General features: G+C 60.2%; 2 protein-coding genes across 8 annotated transcripts in view; one reads left to right on the top strand and one right to left on the bottom strand.

The window, feature by feature from the left end:
• SAMD11 (sterile alpha motif domain containing 11) overlaps positions 1-4,233 on the top strand; it is an 81,430-nt gene extending 77,197 nt beyond the window's left edge. For all 6 annotated transcript variants that reach the window (XM_063417442.1, XM_063417441.1, XM_063417443.1 and 3 more), the window contains 2 exons: positions 56-166; positions 2,904-4,233. In XM_063417442.1, coding sequence (XP_063273512.1) covers positions 56-166; positions 2,904-3,137 — 345 coding nt within the window. In that variant the 3' untranslated portion in view covers positions 3,138-4,233. The remainder of the gene's footprint in view (positions 1-55; positions 167-2,903) is intronic.
• The window catches only part of NOC2L (NOC2 like nucleolar associated transcriptional repressor), a 29,504-nt gene continuing 12,343 nt past the window's right edge, over positions 3,209-20,369 (bottom strand). For both annotated transcript variants that reach the window (XM_063417447.1, XM_063417448.1), the window contains exons 13-19: positions 16,835-16,948; positions 16,553-16,654; positions 12,218-12,361; positions 10,898-11,011; positions 7,345-7,480; positions 5,691-5,831; positions 3,209-5,115 (exon numbers count right to left, since the gene is read on the bottom strand). In XM_063417447.1, the coding sequence (XP_063273517.1) occupies positions 4,979-5,115; positions 5,691-5,831; positions 7,345-7,480; positions 10,898-11,011; positions 12,218-12,361; positions 16,553-16,654; positions 16,835-16,948 (888 nt within the window). In that variant the 3' untranslated portion in view covers positions 3,209-4,978. The remainder of the gene's footprint in view (positions 5,116-5,690; positions 5,832-7,344; positions 7,481-10,897; positions 11,012-12,217; positions 12,362-16,552; positions 16,655-16,834; positions 16,949-20,369) is intronic.

The raw sequence follows: 20,369 nt of genomic DNA, 5'->3' as shown, positions 1-20,369 counted from the left end.
TCCCCGGGGCAGCACGGGGGGCTCAGGGGTGTCACTGAGCCCTGTGTCCCCGCAGGTATTCCGAGATCAGGCCATCGACGGCGAGACCCTGCCCCTCCTGACAGAGGAGCACCTGCTGAACAACATGGGGCTCAAGCTGGGGCCTGCCCTCAAGATCAGGTCACAGGTAGGAAAATCTCCTCTCCCAGAACGAGTGACAGCAGCTAAAGCTGTCCCTGGGGCTCTCCACAAACGTGGTTTATCGAACAGCATTTATTAAGCAATAATGGAGTTGCTGTTCTGTTTTGAGAACGCTTGGTCTGTCCTTGAAAATGTTCCATAGCCTCACCTGAAACCTGTCACAGCTGTTCCAGGGAGAAACCCCTGACAGAACTCAGTGCCCAGGGGCAGAAATAAATAATCCAGGCTGAGAGGTGGGAGGGAATAACAGGGATGCAGCGGGAAGCTCTTCAGAGGGGCTGGCTCCAGCCACAGCAGCTCCATTCCTCTTGCCATCGGTGGGACTCAGACCCAGAGCATCCCTGCAGGATTCTTTCCCCTCTCCTGACACATGAAGGGCAGGCTGGGCTGTGTCCCTGGGGCTGTGTCCCCTGTGCTGTGTCCCCTGGGCTGTCCCCTGGGCTGTGTCCCCTGGGCTGTGTCCCCGGGGCTGTGTCCCCTGTGCTGTCCCCTGGGCTGTGTCCCCTGGGCTGTGTCCTGTGCTGTGTCCCCTGGGCTGTGTCCCCAGGGCTGTGTCCCCAGGGCTGTGTCCCCTGTGCTGTCCCCTGGGCTGTGTCCCCTGGGCTGTGTCCTGTGCTGTGTCCCTGTGCTGTGTCCCCTGTGCTGTCCCCTGGGCTGTGTCCCCTGTGCTGTCCCCTGGGGCTGTGTCCCCTGGGCTGTCCCCTGTGCTGTCCCCTGGGGCTGTGTCCCCAGGGCTGTGTCCCTGGGGCTGTGTCCCCTGGGCTGTGTCCCCTGGGCTGTGTCCCTGGGGCTGTGTCCCCTGGGCTGTGTCCCCTGGGCTGTGTCCCTGGGGCTGTGTCCCCTGGGCTGTGTCCCCTGGGCTGTGTCCCCTGTGCTGTCCCCTGTGCTGTGTCCCCTGGGCTGTGTCCCCTGTGCGGTCCCCTGGGCTGTGTCCCCTGGGCTGTGTCCCCTGTGCTGTGTCCCCTGAGCTGTGTCCCCTGGGCTGTGTCCCCTGGGCTGTGTCCCCTGTGCTGTGTCCTCTGTGCTGTGTCCTCTGTGCTGTGTCCCCTGTGCTGTGTCCCCTGTGCTGTCCCCTGGGCTGTGTCCCCTGGGCTGTGTCCCTGTGCTGTGTCCCCTGTGCTGTGTCCCCTGTGCTGTGTCCCTGTGCTGTGTCCCTGTGCTGTGTCCCTGTGCTGTGTCCCCTGTGCTGTGTCCCTGTGCTGTGTCCCCTGTGCTGTGTCCCTGTGCTGTGTCCCCTGTGCTGTGTCCCCTGGGCTGTGTCCCTGTGCTGTCCCCTGGGGCTGTGTCCCTGTGCTGTGTCCCTGTGCTGTGTCCCTGTGCTGTGTCCCCTGTGCTGTGTCCCTGTGCTGTGTCCCCTGTGCTGTGTCCCCTGGGCTGTGTCCCTGTGCTGTCCCCTGGGGCTGTGTCCCCAGGGCTGTGTCCCCTGGGCTGTGGCTGTCACTGTGGCACAGGGACAGCTCCCCAGGGCCGCCCTGCCTGGGCAGGGGGAGCAGTCAGAGCCCCTTTACTGCTTTCCCTGCAGCCTCCCTGTTTATGAGGGGGCTCGTAAAAAGGGTCTGTGGGCAATTGTTCCCCGTGGGTCAATTCAGGAGGAAATAAAACTCTTATGTTCCTTAAAAAACAGGAGAGCTCTGAACAGCTCAGGGATGGGGGGGAATGCAAGATACGGGCTGGAACTCGAAAAATTCCTTCAATTTAATCAATAGTGTTGAAAGTTCTGTAGCAAGGCAGGGCTGGGGGTTGGAGGGGGGTGGGAGCAGAGCCCTGACGCTGCTCCCTGAATAATGTCCCGCTTGTCTGGGTCCAGCAGCAGCCCCTGGTTTTGTTTAAGCTCAAATGGGAAGCAGCTGTGGAGGTGCTGGGAGGCTCTGGGGCCTTTGGCCCGTGCTGGGAGGCAGGAGCTGCTGCAGCAGAGAGGTTCAGGCTCCCTCCAGCAGGAGTTTTATTTTCCCTCCCTGCCTTCGCCTTTTTCGGAGCAATTCCTGTTGAGAAGTGGCCGGGCAGTGCTGTGCCATCAGCAGAGGGAGAGCAGAGTCCTGGTGAACAAAAGGGGCAGGGATGAGCCAGCCCCCCTCACCTGGGGTGTCCCAGCACACCTGGACAGGGGACAGGGGGGCTCAGGGCAGACCTGGGGGCTCCAGCAGTGCCCAGGAAAACAGGAGCAGAACTGCAGGACAAAACCCTCGAGGAGTGAGAGGAGGAAACCTTCCCTGGCCTGGTTTTCAGGTGCATTGGGAGTGGGATTGCTTCATTCCAGAACAATTTGGGGTGGATGGGACCTTAAAGCCCAACCAGTGCCACCCTGCCATGGGCAGGGACATTTTCCACTGTCCCAGGCTCCTCCAGGCTGTGTCCAGGTGGGCTTTGAGCACATCCAGGGCTGGGGCTTCTCCGGAGAACCTCTCCTGTCAGCAGTTCCTGGCCTTACACACAGAACCTGCCGGTCCTGGGGGGTTCTGGATGTGCTCACGTTCCCCCTCCTGCCCGCACCCTTCCCACGGCTGTTTCTCTCAATTCCTGGGGGTTTTGGATGTGCTCACGTTCCCCTCCCGCCCCACATCCATCCCTCAGTGGTTTCTCTCCGTTCTCGGGGGGTTTCGCTGTGCTCACATTCCTCCCCCATCCCTCAGCGGTTTCTCTCCAGTCCTGGGGGGTTTTGGATGTGCTCACGTTCCCCCTCCCGCCCCACATCCATCCCTCAGCGGTCTCTCTCCGTCCCGCAGGTGGCCAAGCGCCTGGGCCGGGTGCTGTGCATGGCCGGGTTCCCGGTGGCGCTGCCGCTGCAGCCGCCGGGGCTGCGGCCGCCGGAGCGGGAGGCGCCCGCGGAGCTCCGCCCGGCCTCCACCGGCAGCGTGGCCTCGCCCTTCGGCAGCGCCGCCCCGGCCAGCAGGGGCTCCCCCAAGCAGGAGAACGGGAACCCCTCCCTGCTCGGCGACACCCCCAAACCTCCGTCCTAACCCCGGCACCGCCCGCAGCAGCCCCAGCGCAGCCAGGAACGGAGGTGGTTTCTTCTTTTCTTTTGGATGCGTTTGCTTTTTTTTTTTTTTTATCTTTCGTTTGGGGAAAATAATAATAATAATTAAAACAAGAACCACGGAGACGATTTCTGAACTGTCAAAAAAAAAAAATGTAAAGGGAAGGAAGGAAAATGATCCAAAGATGTTGTCGTGGGACGACGCCAAGTGAAGAGAAGGATGCTGGAGGATGGAGCAGCATTCCCGTTCCCTTCCACACTCCCCAGGGGAGCTGGAGAGCCCTGCACAGGATCATGGACAGGCTGCTCTTTGCCTTCAGAACTCCGGGCTGTGACTCCACAGGGAAGGGAAGGGGCTCCGCTCCTCCCACCGGTACTTCGAGCAAAAAAAACCCATCCACACCCACCCAGCCGCCTTCCAGACCTCCCTCCTCCCTGGACACTGGGCTCGGTTCCTCATTCAGGTGTTCTATGCATCTCTAGCAACTTTGAAAACAATACCAAAGACAGACAAAAAGGATAAAAAGACAAAAAAAAAAAGGACAGAAAGGAAAGCGGCGCGTTCCCGTCCATGTTTACTTTGTGCGGATGGTACAGAGGCACCCGGGGCACGGGGGCCGTGCTGCAGCCCTGCAGCCCTGCAGGTGCATTCGCTGCATTCCTGGGGATGTTCGGCTCCAGGAGCAGCCCCGGGGGAGGAGGAGGGCCCGGCCCCGGCCCCACCCCGGGCTGGAGGTGCAGGGTGGAGGTGCCCGGGGCAGAGCTTTTACTACTGTGAATGAGCTGGGACCGCCGGGGTGACCTCCTGTGACTTGTACAGTTGTGAACAACAATCACATGTGGTACTTTTTTCTCTCTCTCTTTCTCTCCCCCCGTCCCCCTTTTTTTTTTTTTTTTTTTTGGTTTTTTTGTTTAAACGTTGCACGTGCTGCCGTTTTTCTTACAGAATAGCTTTGGTGGTACTTTAGCTTCTTTATATTGTAAAAAAAGGAAAAAAATATCATTATCCATCACATCACGATAAAAAATGCTTTCCAGCAATCAATTTAAATAAAAAAGAGAAACACTTAATTTACAAATGGTACCTGGCTTTACCCAAGCAGGCTCCGCCTTCCTTTCCTGGGTGCCTCCCCACAGGGGCAGGAGCTGCCCCATTCCTGCCTGGAGTGCAAGGCCAGGGCTGGTTCCCAGCCCAGCTCATTTAGAGCCAGCAGAAAAAGGGAAATCCTTTTTCTCCTGGAAGAACAGGTAAGTTAAACTCTTCTACAAACTGAAAATCTCTTTACAGTTAAGGTGGTGCAGTTCTCACCTGGGCACTGTTTCCTACATGATCAATTCTGCCTTTTCTTATTCCTTCCTGCCACCACAACATCCCCAGCCCAAGAAATTTTAATTTAAAGTTTCCTTCTGCAGCACTCTTAGAGCCAGCTTGAACTGATCCAGGCTTCCATGGAAGCTCCAAAGCCCTGGGAGAGTCTGTGCAGGCCTTGAGGGGTTTTGGTGCCAGGGAGGGTTTGGTGAGAACCCTGGAGTGGTTGGTGGGGCAGAGAGGAGAAACCTTGGACAAAACCCTCGTCCTGCCCTCGCCCAGCTCCCTTAGCAGGAGCTGGAAGTGAATCCTGTGCTGTCGAAAGCAGCAGATTTTAATGAGGGACTTTTATTCCCTCTGCTGAGCAGTTTTTACTGGCCTTGACTTGGCCACGGTTTTATTGGTACCAAAAACAGAAGTGGTAGAAAAAGCTGAGCTGAGAGGTCCCACGGTGTCCCCAGCGGGTCCTGGGTGTCCCTGGGGTGCTCCCCCCGTGCTCCAGCAGCTCCAGGGGCTCAGTCCTCATCAGAAATCTCCAGGTCCTGCACCACGTCGTCCCCACCCTGCGCCAGCTGCTCCAGGTCGGAGCGGGACAGCCCCCGGGGGCCGCGGCTGCTCCCCCGGGAATCCCGGGCTCCTTCCCCGCCTTCCCCTGCCGGGGGAAGGGAGAGGCGTCAGTGACCCCGCCCGCAGCTCATCCCTCCCTCCGGAGAGCCCAAACTGCCCGGGTGAGGCTGGGACACGAAGGGGAACCGGGGGCACGGGACGGGCAGAGCTTCCAGCGGGGTCCGGGCACTCAATTCCCACTGCAGAGCCCAGGGGAGGCAGGGCTTGGGCAGCTCCCCGGCAAGGAAAGGGTTACCCCGTGCCCCTGTGCCCCAGGCAGGCTCAGGTGAAAGGTGAGGGCAGTGGCAGTGTCACCCGCAGTGTCACCTGCAGTGTCCCCTGCAGTGTCACCCGCAGTGTCACCCGCAGTGTCACCTGCAGTGTCACCCGCAGTGTCACCTCCAGAGCACTCCCCGGGCTGCAGGAGGCCCCTGAGAAGGGATGAAAGGGGCTGGGGGGGTGTGAGGGCCTGGGAACACCTTGACCCTTCCCTCTGTGTCACCCTGAGCTGCCAGCTGTCCCCTGAGCTGCCAGCTGTCCCCTGCAGGGCGTGCAGCCCTCCTGACACCCTCACCAGACACGGCCCCGGGTCCCCAGGGCTGGCAGGAACCCCCCACTCACCCTCGGACTCGCTGTCCTCTTCCAGCTCTTCCTCATCCTCCTCCACTTCGTAATTTCCTTCTTCATCATCATCCTCCTCCCCAAACTCCTCGCTGCTGGCGTCTGAGCTGTCGTCCGAGGCCTGCCTGGCTCTGCCTTTCCCTGGAAGGGTTTTCAGGGGGTGAGGGGAGCTTGAGGAGCAGCACAGGTGAGGGCCAGAGAGCTCAGGGGGGCCGGACACACTGGAGGGGAGATTTCTCCACATTTCTCACATTTTTCCCCCCAAAACCACTCCCCTTTGCTCCAGAGGCCCGGCATCTCTTCCCGAGCCATTCCCCATTCCCAGCTTTCCTTTTCTGCCAGAAATCCAGCTGGAAAACACAGGAGTGCAGCTCCTGGGTCATTCCTGCTCAGAGATTCCCAAACTGGAGTCTCTCCCCTCTTCTGCCCTTGCAGAGACCCCAGCCAGGGATTCTTTCCTGCCTGACAAACATTTCCCATTCCAGGGGAAAGCTGATCCTGATGTGCTGGAATTCCCTGCTCCAGCCCCGTTCCTGCTGCCCTGGGAGGACTCTGGGGCTGTGATCCTGCTGGAATTCCTGCACCAGGAGCAGGAACCTCCCCTGGATCCACAGCACCAAGGAGGGGCTGCAGATTCCCTTCCCTTCCTGCACACACCCGGGCCATGCCAAACATTCCAGACGACGGAAGGAACACCCAGATTTATCCCCAAACTCTGCTGAACCTCCCAGGCTGCACAATTTGCTGTGGCCCTCTCGTGGTCACAGCCCGGGTGACATCAGCCCCTGCTCTCCAGGACTTCTTGGCTTGTTGGGAACGCCTGGAGCATCAGGCAGGGCAAAGGAAATAAATCATAAATGCAGCAAGGGCAGGATCAGAGATCCTGTGCTGGTCCATGCACAGAACCTGCACAGGGCCCTGCTCAGCCAAGCATGCCCTGGTTTTGGGGCTCGGACCTTGTGGGTGACAAAAGGAAAGGGGAGGAGAGAGTGTGGGGCATGGCCAGGGGAAGGAACACAGGGCTGAGGCTTTAAAAAGAGCTGCACTGACAGGGAGGGAAAGATAAAATCATCCCAAACACCCTCAGAGCCAGTTCCTGCTGTGCTCTCCCTCCTTATCAGGGAATCTTTTGAACCCAACATGGTCAACATGAAATCCCCGTAGGGCAGGGCCAAACTGACCCCCACATGGGACTGTGGGCTAGGAAAATGGGACTGTGGACTAGGGAAGTGGGATTGTGGGCTAGGGAAATGGGATTGTGGGCCAGGGAAATGGGACTGTGGGCTAGGAAAATGGGATTGTGGGCTAGGAAAATGGGATTGTGGGCTAGGAAAATGGGATTGTGGGCCAGGGAAATGGGATTGTGGGCCAGGGAAATGGGATTGTGGGCTAGGAAAATGGGATTGTGGACTAGGGAAATGGGACTGTGGGCTAGGGAAATGGGATTGTGGACTAGGGAAACGGCATTGTGGGCAAGGGAAATGGGATTGTGGGCAAGGGAAATGGGATTGTGGGCAAGGGAAATGGGATTGTGGGCTAGGAAAATGGGACTGTGGACTAGGGAAATGGGACTGTGGGCAAGGGAAATGGGATTGTGGGCTAGGGAAATGGGATTGTGGGCAAGGAGAAGGCAAGCCCAGCCCCAGGCCTGTACCTTTCACAGAGAATCCCCCGTTCTCCTCCTCAGAGTCACTGTCCAGCTCAAAGAGATCCTTGAATTCCTTCTTATCCTCCTCCTTTCTCTCGTCCTGCTTCCTGCGCTTGATTTCTGGGAAGTTCAAGTCTTCAAGCTGGGAAGAAAACAACCCCAACAGTCAGAAGAGCCCTGGTTTGTGCTTTTGAATGTCACAGGCTGTGCTCAAAGGCAGAACTTGGCTTTGCCCAGAGCAGCCGGGGCTGTCTGGTGCCAGCCACGGGTCAGGGAGGGGTCCCAGGGGTGAGGGACACGCAGGGCTCTGCTCCTCCCCTCATCAGCTGCCTCAGCTAATGGAACACCAGGGCTGGAGCCTCAGCAGGGATGCAGGAAATGCACTGGAGGGTGGCTGTGGGAGCTGTGGAGTGAGAGCCACGCAGGCCAGGCTGTGCTGGGCATCGCTGGGGCAGCAGTTCCAGAGCCCCTCCCGGGTTTGGGTGCAATTTGAGGATTTCAGGTGCTGAGGATGCTCAAGGTCTGTCTGCATCCCCTGCCCTGATGGAGATCAATGGGCCAAGAGCCCCTGGAGCAGGCAGCCAATATCAATGCCATTAAGTCCTCTCAATCGACACCACCTCAGTGCTCTTTACACCTCTCCAGAGGGGGATTAGGGGGAGGATTTACTTGCAAGGGCTCAGGCCAGCAGGGCAAAGATAATCAGAATGCAAATGCAATCCCAAGTGCTCTCTGAGCATCAGCTGCCCGGCCCTGCCTGGCTGCACACCCCTCCTGGGAGGCACTCAGGCATTAGCACACATTAGGGCTTGCTTGGAAACACTCAGCCCCGGGGCCATCGCTCATTTGCTCTCCTGCCACCCCTCAGACCACCCCAAAAGGGCTGAGCACAGCCACCCCCAGGGGAACAGAGCCAGAACAGCCTGATGGAAAGGCAGGGGCAGGATGAGGAGCAGGGAGATGGAGCTGTGCATTTCCTGCAGCTGCCAACTGCAGCGATCTCTCCTGGCCTGTTCCAGAATCCCCAGCTGGGCTGGGCTGATCCTGGGGCTGAGCTCTCCCCAGCACCCACCAGCACCACTGGGATGGGCAGAGCTGGGCAGGGAAGGGCACAGGGGAACAAATCACCCCCCGCCATCTGCAGGGGCCTCATTTGAAATCATCCCCCTCCCTCCTGCTCCTCCCTGCCTGTGCTGGGGAGCAAAACAGCCCAGAGGTGCCAGGGAAGGGATTTGGGAACCAAACTGCAGCAGGGGCAGTGCTCAGAGGCCCTGCCAGGCTGCTGCCCTCGGCTGGCACCCACCCCAGGCTGGCTGGGGATCCCTGAAGGGTCTGGGCAGGAAAGGACCCAAAATCTGCTCCAGGTCCACGGGCAGGGACACCTTCCCCTGCTCAGAGCTCCGCCAGCCCGGCCTCGGACACCTCCAGGGATGGGGCAGCCACAGCCTGGTTTTGCTGCAGCCCCACCACGGGTGGAAGCATTTTCCATAATTCCCCTCATTTCTGGGGGACCAGGCAGGCTCCAGTCCTGGCAGCAGGGGCCCTACACCCCCACAGTGCCCAGGGAAAAAAAACATTTCCAAAGGAAACCTCAGCACACCCCGGGCACAGCAAACAGGACCTGGATGAGCTGTGCCACCCCCACAGGAGCCCCGGGATGGGCACCTCAAAATAAAACCTCAAATAAATAAAATAAAAGCTCAAATAAAATAAAAACTCAAAATAAAACCCCAAACCTGCCGTGGAGTGATCCCAGAGGGCTGAGATTGGCACTGGCACAGCCCACAGCCCCCGTGCTCCTCACACACAAGCACTAATTAGCTAATTTGGGGGCCAGCCTTTTAATCCCCTATCTGCTGAGTCTCACCAAGCTGATTAGTCCCCATCCCGTTAAAAACCATTGGGAAAAGCAAATGGAATGGGCAGAAAGGGTCGGAGCTGGTGCATAAAGAGCTGCAGCTCCCAGCCAGGCTGGGTTTCTTTTTTTTCCCTGTTATTACCTTTCTTCCCCCAATGGCTGCTAATGGGACATGGATTTTCCCAGCCCTAATGGGCCTCATGGTGTTCCCTCTCCTGCTGGGGCTCACAAAGCTGCATCATTAAACCACCGGTCCCCACCGAGCCACACAACAGCCCCATTCACCAGCAGGGCTGCCAGGCAGCCTCGGACAGCAAACCCCAAACCTGCCTCTGTGTAGTGAGAGAAAACCCAAATCTGCCTCTGTGAACAGAGAGAAAACCCCAAATCTGCCTCTGCACTGAGAGAAAACCCCAAACCTTCCTCTGTGAACAGAGAAAAACCCAAATCTGCCTCTGTGAACAGAGAGAAAACCCCAAATCTGCCTCTGTGAACAGAGAGAAAACCCCAAACCTGCCTCTGTGTAGTGAGAGAAAACCCAAACCTGCCTCTGCACTGAGGGAAAACCCCAAACCTGCCTCTGTGTAGTGAGAGAAAACCCAAATCTGCCTCTGTACTGAGAGAAAAACCCAAATCTGCCTCTGTGAACAGAGAGAAAACCCAACTCTGCCTCTGCGCTGAGAGAAAACCCCAAACCTGCCTTTCTGCACTGACAGAAAACCCAAATCTGCCTCTGTGTACAGTGAGAAAACCCCAAACCTGCCTCTGTGAACAAAGCAAACCCCAAACCTGCCTCTGTGAACAGAGCAAACCCCAAACCTGCCTCTGTGAACAGAGCAAACCCCAAATTTGCCTCTCTGCACTGAGAGAAAATCCCAAACCTGCCCCTCTCTGCAGAGAGCTGCTCTACCAGCAAGGCCAGTACGGGCCAGGAGCCTGGCCCCACTTTGTGCTGCCCCTGTCCCCACTCCCTGGCTCTCCCTCTGTCCCCATTCCAGGCTGTCCCCACTCCCTGGCTGTCCCCCTGTCCCCCTCAGCCCCTGTCCCCATTCCTGGCTGTCCCCCTGTCCCCACTCCCTGGCTGTCTCCACTCCTTGGCTGTCCCCTTGTCCCCATTCCAGGCTGTCCCCATTCCTGGCTGTCCCCTTGTCCCCATTCCTGGCTGTCCCCACTCCCTGGCTGTCCCCCTGTCCCCATTCCAGGCTGTCCCCATTTCTGGCTGTCCCCCTGTCCCCATTCCAGGCTGTCCCCACTCCTGGCTGTCCCCCTGTCCTCATTCCTGCCTGCCCTCCTCTTTGCTTTTTGCCCTCCCTGTGTCCCCTCTGCAGGGCTGCCCTGGGCAGTGCCAGCCCCTGCTGAGCTCTGGGTCTGTGCCAGGCCCGTGCCAGGCCCGTGCCAGGCCCGTGCCAGCCCCTGGGCCCCTCCTGTGCCACAGGGTGTTTGCATTGCTGCCCTGCACCCCTGCAGACACCGGGAGCTGCTGCTGTGCTGCCCAGGAGCCTGGCACGGCCTCTCCCTGCACTGGCACCCAGACCCTGCTCCCTCAGCTCCTGCTGCATCCCCTGCTGCATCCCCTGGGGCAGGAGATGTGGGAAATGACACCCGGGCACTCGTGGCCACACAGAAAGTGCCAGCACCATCCCTGGTGTCACCAGACGTGGCCCTGGCTCCCCTGGCTCAGTGCCAGGGTCTGGTACTCACTCTTTCCTTGCCACTGATCTCCAGCTGGATCTCCTTCTCTCTCAGCTTCTTCCACTGAGTGTAATACCTGCCCAGGGGCGTCCCCTCCTCCTTCACCTGCTTCTCCCACTCCTCCTGTGGAGAAAGGGGCACAAATTTAAAGCTTTTCCAATGAACACAGGGAATTAAAGGCACAAGGTGAAGACCCTTTCCCAAACCACCATTTCCCAGCTCCTGGGCAGAAATTTGCAATCACAACTCAGAGGCAAGCAGGGCTAAATGAATTCAGGCTCAGTTATTTCAGCAGCTGCTGAGTCAGGAGTGGAGGGACTGAGAAGTGTCCTCAGGCTGAGCAAAGCCTGGGCACTGCAGGGAAAACAGGGGAGCCAGAGCTGAGGGGGAAATCTGGAAAATGCAATCCTGAGATGCCAAAGGCTCCGAGGGGCTGCACAAAGCCCCCACAGAGGAGCATCCTGGGGGTTCACAGGATGCCTCAGCTCGTGGCAGATCCCAGGATGGAAGTTCCCAGACTCCGATTTCTGCCTGCTGGAGGAGGTCTGTGTCCCTGTCCCCAGGGGAGCCCAGGTTGTGTCCCTGTCCCCAGGCTGTGTCCCTGTCCCCAGGGGAGCCCAGGCTGTGTCCCTGTCCCCAGGGGAGCCCAGGCTGTGTCCCTGTCCCCAGGCTGTGTCCCTGTCCCCAGGCCGTGTCCCTGTCCCCAGGCTGTGTCCCTGTCCCCAGGGGAGCCCAGGCTGTGTCCCCAGGGGAGCCCAGGCTGTGTCCCTGTCCCTGTCCCCAGGCCATGTCCCTGTCCCCAGTCTATGTCCCTGTCCCCAGGCTATGTCCCTGTCCCCAGGCCGTGTCCCTGTCCCCAGGGGAGCCCAGGCTGTGTCCCTGTCCCTCTCCCCAGGCCCTGTCCCTGTCCCCAGGCCGTGTCCCTGTCCCCAGTCTATGTCCCTGTCCCCAGTCTATGTCCCTGTCCCCAGGCTATGTCCCTGTCCCCAGGCCGTGTCCCTGTCCCCAGGCTGTGTCCCTGTCCCCAGGCCGTGTCCCTGTCCCCAGTCTATGTCCCTGTCCCCAGGCTATGTCCCTGTCCCCAGTCTATGTCCCTGTCCCCAGGCCATGTCCCTGTCCCCAGGCTGTGTCCCTGTCCCTGTCCCCAGGCCGTGTCCCTGTCCCCAGGCTGTGTCCCTGTCCCCAGGGGAGCCCAGGCTGTGTCCCCAGGGGAGCCCAGGCTGTGTCCCTGTCCCCAGGGGAGCCCAGGCTGTGTCCCTGTCCCTGTCCCCAGGCCGTGTCCCTGTCCCCAGGCCGTGTCCCTGTCCCCAGGCTGTGTCCCAGCCTCACCACGGCCTGCGTGCTGGCCACGCCGAAGGTCGCTCGCTGCCTCCTGCTGCAGATGTGGGCTGAGTTCTCCTGCACCTTCTCCAGCAGCTGCCGCATGGGCTTGCAGTAGTTGGCAACCTTGCACTGCTTCAGGAAGGATTTCAGCTGGCAGGGGGAGAAGGAGAGGAAGAATGAAAGGGTTTCCATGAACATCCCACGGGGAAAAGGCACTCCCAGCCTCGGGGGGCAGCTGGCACTGGTCCCACACCCCGTGGGATCTGTCACCCCAGTCAGGCCTGGGGGTCCTGATGCAAAGAGCTGCAGCGTGCCCCACAGCAGCCCTCTAACACTGCCTTGTTCTGGGAAAGCTCTGAGCTCCTGGGGCCTCAGCTGCACCAACCCAACCCCAGCTGGCACCCCCGACCTTCCCAGGGCTCAAACCCAACCCCAGCTGGCACCCCCGACCTTCCCAGGGCTCAAACCCGACCCCAGCTGGCACCCCCGACCTTCCCAGGGCTCAAACCCACCCCCAGCTGGCACCCCCGACCTTCCCAGGGCTCAAACCCAACCCCAGCTGGCACCCCCGACCTTCCCAGGGCTCAAACCCAACCCCAGCTGGCACCCCCGACCTTCCCAGGGCTCAAACCCACCCCCAGCTGGCACCCCCGACCTTCCCAGGGCTCAAACCCGACCCCAGCTGGCACCCCCGACCTTCCCAGGGCTCAAACCCACCCCCAGCTGGCACCCCCGACCTTCCCAGGGCTCAAACCCGACCCCAGCTGGCACCCCCGACCTTCCCAGGGCTCAAACCCGACCCCAGCTGGCACCCCCGACCTTCCCAGGGCTCAAACCCAACCCCAGCTGGCACCCCCGACCTTCCCAGGGCTCAAATCCACACCAGAAAAGACAAAATTAAACTCTCCAGCACCAGCACCCTGCTGTGACCCCTCCAAACCGAGACCTGAGGCAGCACTGGGTGCTCCTGGTGACAGGGACACGGATGGGGTGCCCAGGGTGACTCCCCTGCCTGCCAAGGGTTCTCCCCAGCCCCAGGAGCGCTGCCTGAATCCTGCAGGCCAAGCTCTTTGCTGGAGCCATAAATAAACACACAAACACTGCACAGACGTTTGATTTAGAGAAAGAGACCCAATAAGGCAGGGGGAAATGGTTAAGCAGGATGGAGCCCTCCTCTCAGTGGGGCCAGGAGATGCTATCAGGAGGGAGATAAAAGGGTTTCCAGGCAGCAAATCCATTACTGCTCCTCCACCCGTGGCTTCCAAGGTGTGGAAAGGGCTGGGGAAGGAAGGAGATGTTCCCTCCTGTCGGTGCAGGTGGGGAGGTGTTCTGTTCATGGAGGGGTGGCAGTGCCAGCCAGCCCCTCCCTGCCAGGACTCTCTGAGGGGTGTTTGCTGCAGGATCTCCCCATTCAGCAGCAGCAGGGCCTTCCCTTGTCCCTCTCCCTCCAGCACACCCCAGCTGCCATCCCAGAAAAATGGGAATGCAGACCCAGACCTTGCCTGCTTCCCCCAAAGCACAAAGAAACCATCAGCACAACAATTCTGCTGCTGCTGAAGCCTGTCCTGCCCTCGCCCCCCCTCCCTAAAATATTTATTTTTCATAGGTGCTGCATATTTATCTCCACTGAGAGATGCATTTGTCATTCGATTTATCTCACTTGATCCCCCCAGCTGCAGCCCCAGATCCATTCCATCCGCTGCCACATACATTATCATTTTTCTTCCCTTGCAGAAGTGTCACCAGAAATCCTGCGAAATCCTGGGCTGTGTGCTCCCTCCCTGGGCTGTGTGCTCCCTCCCTGGGCTGTGTGCTCCCTCCCTGGGCTGTGTGCTCCCCTGCTCCAGCCCTGCTCCCCCTCACATCCCACCTCTGTCTGCCACGGATATTAATGACACCTAACGAGATCTCAGCCCTGTGTGGTGAGGCAGGGACGCAACCAGGGAGGTAAAAGAAGATAAAGGACAGAAAGGGGAAAAACCAGGGTCTGTGTGTGCTTTTCCCTACCCTGCCAAACGGAACAATCGGGTTTTTGCAGAATAAAAGCAATCAGAACACCAATGTGTGTGTGTGGATACGGCATCCAGGCTGCACAGCCCAGCCCTGTCATTACTGGGGTTGATTCTGTCCCGCTGCCAGCCTGCAACACCACAGGCTGCTCCCAGCAGAGCCCACAGAGCAAACCCCAGCTCCTCTTACTGGAAGTGATGCAGGGAAGCCAAACCCTGCCCTGTGCCTGCTCCCAGCAGGGAACGTTTCCCTGGGACAGAGGGAGCAGCAGGAATGCTGCTGGCACAGCACGGCACGGCACGGCACGGCACGGCATGGCACGGCACGGCACGGCACGGCACGGCACGGCACGGCACGGCACGGCACGGCACGGCAGCACCTCCTGCCCTCCTGCCCTCTGCCAGCTCCTGCCTCAGTGCCAGCTCTTCCCCTCCAGCCTCCCCCTTCTGCTCCGTGCTGCCTGCCAGGGCTCCGGGCAGGGCAGGGGCTGTGCCCTCCCAGCCCTGCGGGCAGTGCCCACCACGGGGCAGCCCTGGGGCAGCGGCAGCAGCGGCTTTGAAGCTCCCCCATCCCCACTGGCTCTGCTCTCCTTTCATCTGCCGGGTGCTTCCTGCCTGCCAGGCAGGGAGCCCGGGGGAAGCCGAGGCTGGAGAGCTCAGCCCAGCTTCCCCCAGCGCCGCTGACCACAGCAGGAGCAGGAGGAGGAGGAGGAGGAGGAGGAGGGACACAGCCCTGCCAGCTGGAACAGCCCTGCCGCGGCGCTGGGAGAGGCGTGAGCTCGCTGGGGAGGGAGCGGGGACAGATGGATCTCCACAGGCGGCTGGAGGCGCTCCAGGAGAAAAACCTCTCCCCACAGCCCGCCCCGAGGCACACGGAGCTTTTGGGAAGCCGAGCCCAGCCCGGCAGACGCCACAGGCAGCGGCAGCCAGGCAGGAACCGAGAGCTCCAGCCCTGTGCAGGGCTCCAGGCTGCTCCCGGGCTGTGCCAGGAGCCACGGGGCCGGCAGCAGCTCCACGGGGCCGGCAGCAGCTCCACGGGGCCGGCAGCGGCTCCACGGGGCCGGCAGCGGCTCCACGGGGCCGGCAGCGGCTCCACGGGGCCGGCAGAGGCTCCACGGGGCCGGCAGCGGCTCCACGGGGCCGGCAGAGGCTCCACGGGGCCGGCAGAGGCTCCACGGGGCCGGCAGCAGCTCCTCGTTCCAGCCCAGCGTCGCTGCCACAGCCGCTGGCTCCGAGCTCAGCCCCGGCTGCTGCCAAAAGGGGACAGGCACAGACACAGGAGCTGCTCTGCTGCACACACAGGGGCTGGCAGCTCCCAGCAGCCAAGGCAGCCCCGGTGCCAGCCTGGGGGACGCGGCCAAGAGCCGTGTGCCTGGCAGATGCCAGCCCCTGGCAGGGACACGGAGCTGTGCTCCATCAGCGGCCTGTGGGGCACAGACAGAGCTCCCCCAAAAATGTCTGTGGGGCACAGCCAGAGCTGCCCCAAAAATGTCTGTGGGGCACAGCCAGAGCTGCCCCAAAAATGTCTGTGGGGCACAGCCAGAGCTCCCCCAAAAATGTCTGTGGGGCACAGCCAGAGCTCCCCCAAAAATGTCTGTGGGGCACAGCCAGAGCTCCCCCAAATGTCTGTGGGGCATGGCCAGAGCTCTCCCGGCAGCCAGGAGCACCCCAAGGTGTGCAGGGGCTCGTGGCACACGCCAGGACAGGCAGAGGTTCATGTCCCCACGTCCCCACATCAGGGGATGTGACACAGCCACTCCTGAGTCACAGCCCGAGGGCTGGGAATGAGGGGACACATTCCAGCACTCTCACACCGAGCTGTGCCGCCTGCAGCTCCAGGTGATGGAGCTCAGAAGGGAGGGAAGACTGGGGAAGGGAAGATTGGAAGGACTGAGGAAGGGAGGACTGGGAGGGAAGATTGCCATCTTGTGGAGAGCACCTCGGGGACGCTGAGGACAGGGACAGGCGGGGGCTCAGGGCACAGGTTCTGCTCCAGGACCCCACAGCAACCAGGACAGCTCTGAATCCCCAAGAACTCACCTGAATTCACCACCCCAACCCCATCCCAGAGCAGCTCTGCAGCCTCTGCTCCACCTCAGCTCCCAACAGATGGCAAACTCCAGAGCCACTCTCCCCTGCCTCCAGCCTAATTAGAAGTGATGCCTCTGTTCCTCCCCAACTACTCCCCAAAACACAAATAAAAATCAAAATTAAGCACAGGTAAATGGCTCTCCCCTCATTTTGAGGGCCATCCTGAGTTCACTGTTAGCTTACATGACTTTATCCCACTCTGTGCACACTCGTGGCACCAGCAGAAGTGTCTGCCCCTCACCTGGATGACAGTGGGCAGAACCAGCTCTGGGAAGCCAATGCTGTGGGCTTGGCCGTGGAGATATTCCAGGATCAGGTCGTAGAGCTGGTCAATGAGGCCATCCTGAGCAGGAGAAACACAAATCAAGGACTGGGCAGGACCCAAAGCCTGCAGATCTCCTACAGCACCCAAACCCCACGGATCTCCCAGACTGGGAAGGGCGTCCCCAGCCTTTGGGGACAGGGACACGGAGCACAGTCCCTGTCACAGGGAGCCCAGGCACTGCTGCAGGGTCCCACTCACCCTGAAGGCCTTTTCCTGCAGGTTGGCGTTGGAGAGCTTCAGGATCACGGCGAAGTTGATGGGTTTGGAGCTCATCCGTCCTGGCTTCTTGTTGAAATCCACTTGTTGGAAAATCTGGAAGAGGAAAAACGAGTGTAAAGGTGATCCCAGCACAAAGCAGGTACCAAACGGCTCAGCCAAGAGTGTGCAGAGCCAAGGAGACAATCCAGAAACCCCAATCCCTGCCCACAGGATATTCCCTAAATATCCCAGCCAGGGACAGGGAGGGAGCAAACACCTGAAACTGGGGAGCCCTGGCTGTGAAACACAAGCAGGAGCACAAGGAACTGAGGTTTGTTCCTCAGCCCCACCTTTCTCGTGGTCAGAGGTTGTACCTCGAAGCTGGAGAGGGTTTTGGAGCTGTCCCTGAAGGTGAGAGGAGTTCCAAGGCAAGACTAAGAGATGCTCACACCAAATTCACTGTTGTCACTGGAATCACTGTCCCAGGGAGGCTCAAACCACGGGTATGAGGCAGAGATCCCCACCAGAGGATCCCAGGAGACAACCAAGGGAGGCTTCAATCCCATTGAAACAGAAAAGAAAAGCCACCAGTGCCCGAGACCTGCACACTGCTGGCACCCACAGAGGGTGAGGAGCACGTGCTGCTCACCCACGCCCTGCAGCAGCCCCAGCTCCTCTCTCCCTGTGCCCAAACATTCCAGATTGCCCCCCTGAGCAGGAAATCGTTTCTCTTCCCTCTGTGCAGGGGCAGCACATCCATCAGCAGCCCAGCACAGGGGGATGCAGCACGGGGGAGGCTGAGGGCAGCACAGGGAGAAGCTGCTCGGGCCACAGCAGTGCCCCCAGGCCACAGCAGCAGGAGACTGTCATTGATTTCTTACATTTTATTTGTCAATCCAGGTTATTTGGAAGGGAGGGACAAGCGTGGGGGCTTGTGCAAACAAAGAGCCCTTGCCTGGGGAATCGATGCCACAAACCTCGTTATGCACAGTGATTCCTTTGGCCCAAACAGAGCTATTGATCCCCCAGGTCAGACACATGAAAGGCACTGGAGCTCCCTGGGATCCTCCCAGGCCTCCAGGCAGGCAGGGAAGAGCAGCCAGAGGCTCTGGAATGTGCCCAGCAGGGCCTTTGGGGAGGGGAGGAAGCGTGGGCTGCATGCAGGGCTGACAGCCAGGCTGTGACTGATGTCCAGGAACTCTTGGGACAGGCTGGGAAGGGATAATGAGGGAGCAGAGGGCCACAAAGCGTCACCAGTGTGGCTGAGGGGACAACCACGGGCAGACAGAGGGAAGGACAGAGCCCTGCAGGCAGGGAGGAGAGGGATTTTTGGCTCTGCCAAGCTCCCAGGCTCCACATGGGGAGCGGGAAGGGAGCTGGGAGCCACAGACCCCACTGCCAGAGTGCAGAGCAGCTCTGCACCACAGCCCTCATTCCCCAGGCATGTGGGGAATTCCTGAGCCCCTGCACAGGAATTGCAGGGGCACAGGAATTGTCTGTGCAATGCAGACACAGAGCAGCAGCCACGGGCTGAGCGTGCTTGGAGCAGGAGGGAAATGCAGAGTTCCAGCCACTCCTTCCACCAGCACAGACCCCACACTCCAAACCCTGCCCAGAACTGGGTCATGAACTGCCTACAGTTCTCTCTGCTGCCTACAGAGAGATCTCTGCTGAATTTGGGACTGTCAGGCACAGGGTTAGAGCTGAAGGAGTGTGGCTGGACACCAGGATGCAGATCCTGCCCCCAGCACCACCACAGCCCCTGGGGGAGCTGGGCAGGTCACTCCCACACTGGAATACACCTGAGGGGGCTCAGAGTGGGATGGGAACACCTGAGGGGGCTCAGAGTGGGATGGGAACACCTGAGGGGGCTCAGAGTGGGATGGGAACACCTGAGGGGGCTCAGGGTAACACCTGGCTGGGGACCAACACCCAGACCAAGGACAAGGTGTCAGGGCCAGAATGTCAGGAGAGAGGAATGCTCTGAGTTTTCAGCACCAAAAAGCAAAAAGAATCCTCCCCTCCATGAGTGCCATGACCCCAGAGAGGAGATGCCTCTGTCCCAAAATCTGCCTGGCAGGGTTTCAGACACGCAGGAGCAAGAGGAAGGAAGCAGGGGGATGCCAAAGCCACCCAGGGCAGGGAGCAGGAGGTTTATAAACATTCCACAGGCTGAGGATGTGGTTTGCAAGGGACCTCTACAACAACCCCAAACCACAAAAGCCTTTGCTTCAAGAGAGCTTGGTTAGGAGTGAGCCTGGCTGAGCCAGGCCCTTACTCCAGCAGAGTGTGTCCCTCCTCCTCCTCAGGGCCAGCCTCATGCCAAGATCCACCAGATAGCTTCCTAAATATTTTTTTTTAATTCATGAAGTGTTTTGTTTTTCTTTTTTTTTTTCCCTGTTGTCTGCAGTCAGGAATAACTCTGCCTTGTCCAAGAGATGGCCACAGCAGCAGGATGGAGCTTGGGGAATTCCTGCAGCTCTGAATTTCCCCGGCAACGCCTCTGCCTGCCCCAGCTGCAGCAGTGCAACCCCCTGGGCATGCATTTCTGCACCCAGCTGCTCTCAGGTACAACCCACAGACAGCAGGGGCTGAACCCCATTTTCTCAGCAGGTCTGGGGCTGCTTGCAGGGATTTTAGGGAGGGGGCAAAGGGGAAATCCCTGGGAGGTGCTGGGATCCCCCGGGAGGTGCTGGGAACCCCCGGGAGGTGCTGGTGGGTGCAGGGAGGTGCTGGGATCCCCTGGGAGGTGCTGGGATCCCCCGGGAGGTGCTGGGATCCCCTGGGAGGTGCTGGGATCCCCCGGGAGGTGCTGGGAACCCCCGGGAGGTGCTGGGATCCCCCGGGAGATGCTGGCATCCCCTGGGAGGTGCTGGGATCCCCTGGGAGGTGCTGGGATCCCCTGGGAGGTGCTGGGATCCCCTGGGAGGTGCTGGCATCCCCTGGGAGGTGCTGGGATCCCCTGGGAGGTGCTGGGATCCCCCGGGAGGTGCTGGTGGGTGCAGGGAGGTGCTGGGATCCCCTGGGAGGTGCTGGGATCCCCCGGGAGGTGCTGGGATCCCCTGGGAGGTGCTGGGATCCCCCGGGAGGTGCTGGGAACCCCCGGGAGGTGCTGGGATCCCCCGGGAGATGCTGGCATCCCCTGGGAGGTGCTGGGATCCCCTGGGAGGTGCTGGGATCCCCTGGGAGGTGCTGGGATCCCCCGGGAGGTGCTGGGATCCCCCGGGAGGTGCTGGGAACTCCTGGGAGGTGCTGGGATCCCCTGGGAGGTGCTGGGATCCCCTGGGAGGTGCTGGGATCCCCTGGGAGGTGCTGGGATCCCCTGGGAGGTGCTGGGATCCCCTGGGAGGTGCTGGGATCCCCTGGGAGGTGCTGGGATCCCCTGGGAGGTGCTGGGATCCCCTGGGAGGTGCTGGGATCCCCCGGGAGGTGCTGGTGGGTGCAGGGAGGTGCTGGGATCCCCTGGGAGGTGCTGGGAACTCCTGGGAGGTGCTGGGAACCCCCCCTGGGAGGTGCTGGGATCCCCTGGGAGGTG

The sequence above is a fragment of the Prinia subflava genome, chromosome 21 (genome assembly GCF_021018805.1).
Source record: "Prinia subflava isolate CZ2003 ecotype Zambia chromosome 21, Cam_Psub_1.2, whole genome shotgun sequence".
Classification (NCBI taxonomy): domain Eukaryota; kingdom Metazoa; phylum Chordata; class Aves; order Passeriformes; family Cisticolidae; genus Prinia; species Prinia subflava.
Note: the sequence above shows the minus strand (reverse complement) of the source record. Positions and strands in the feature narration are given on the sequence as shown.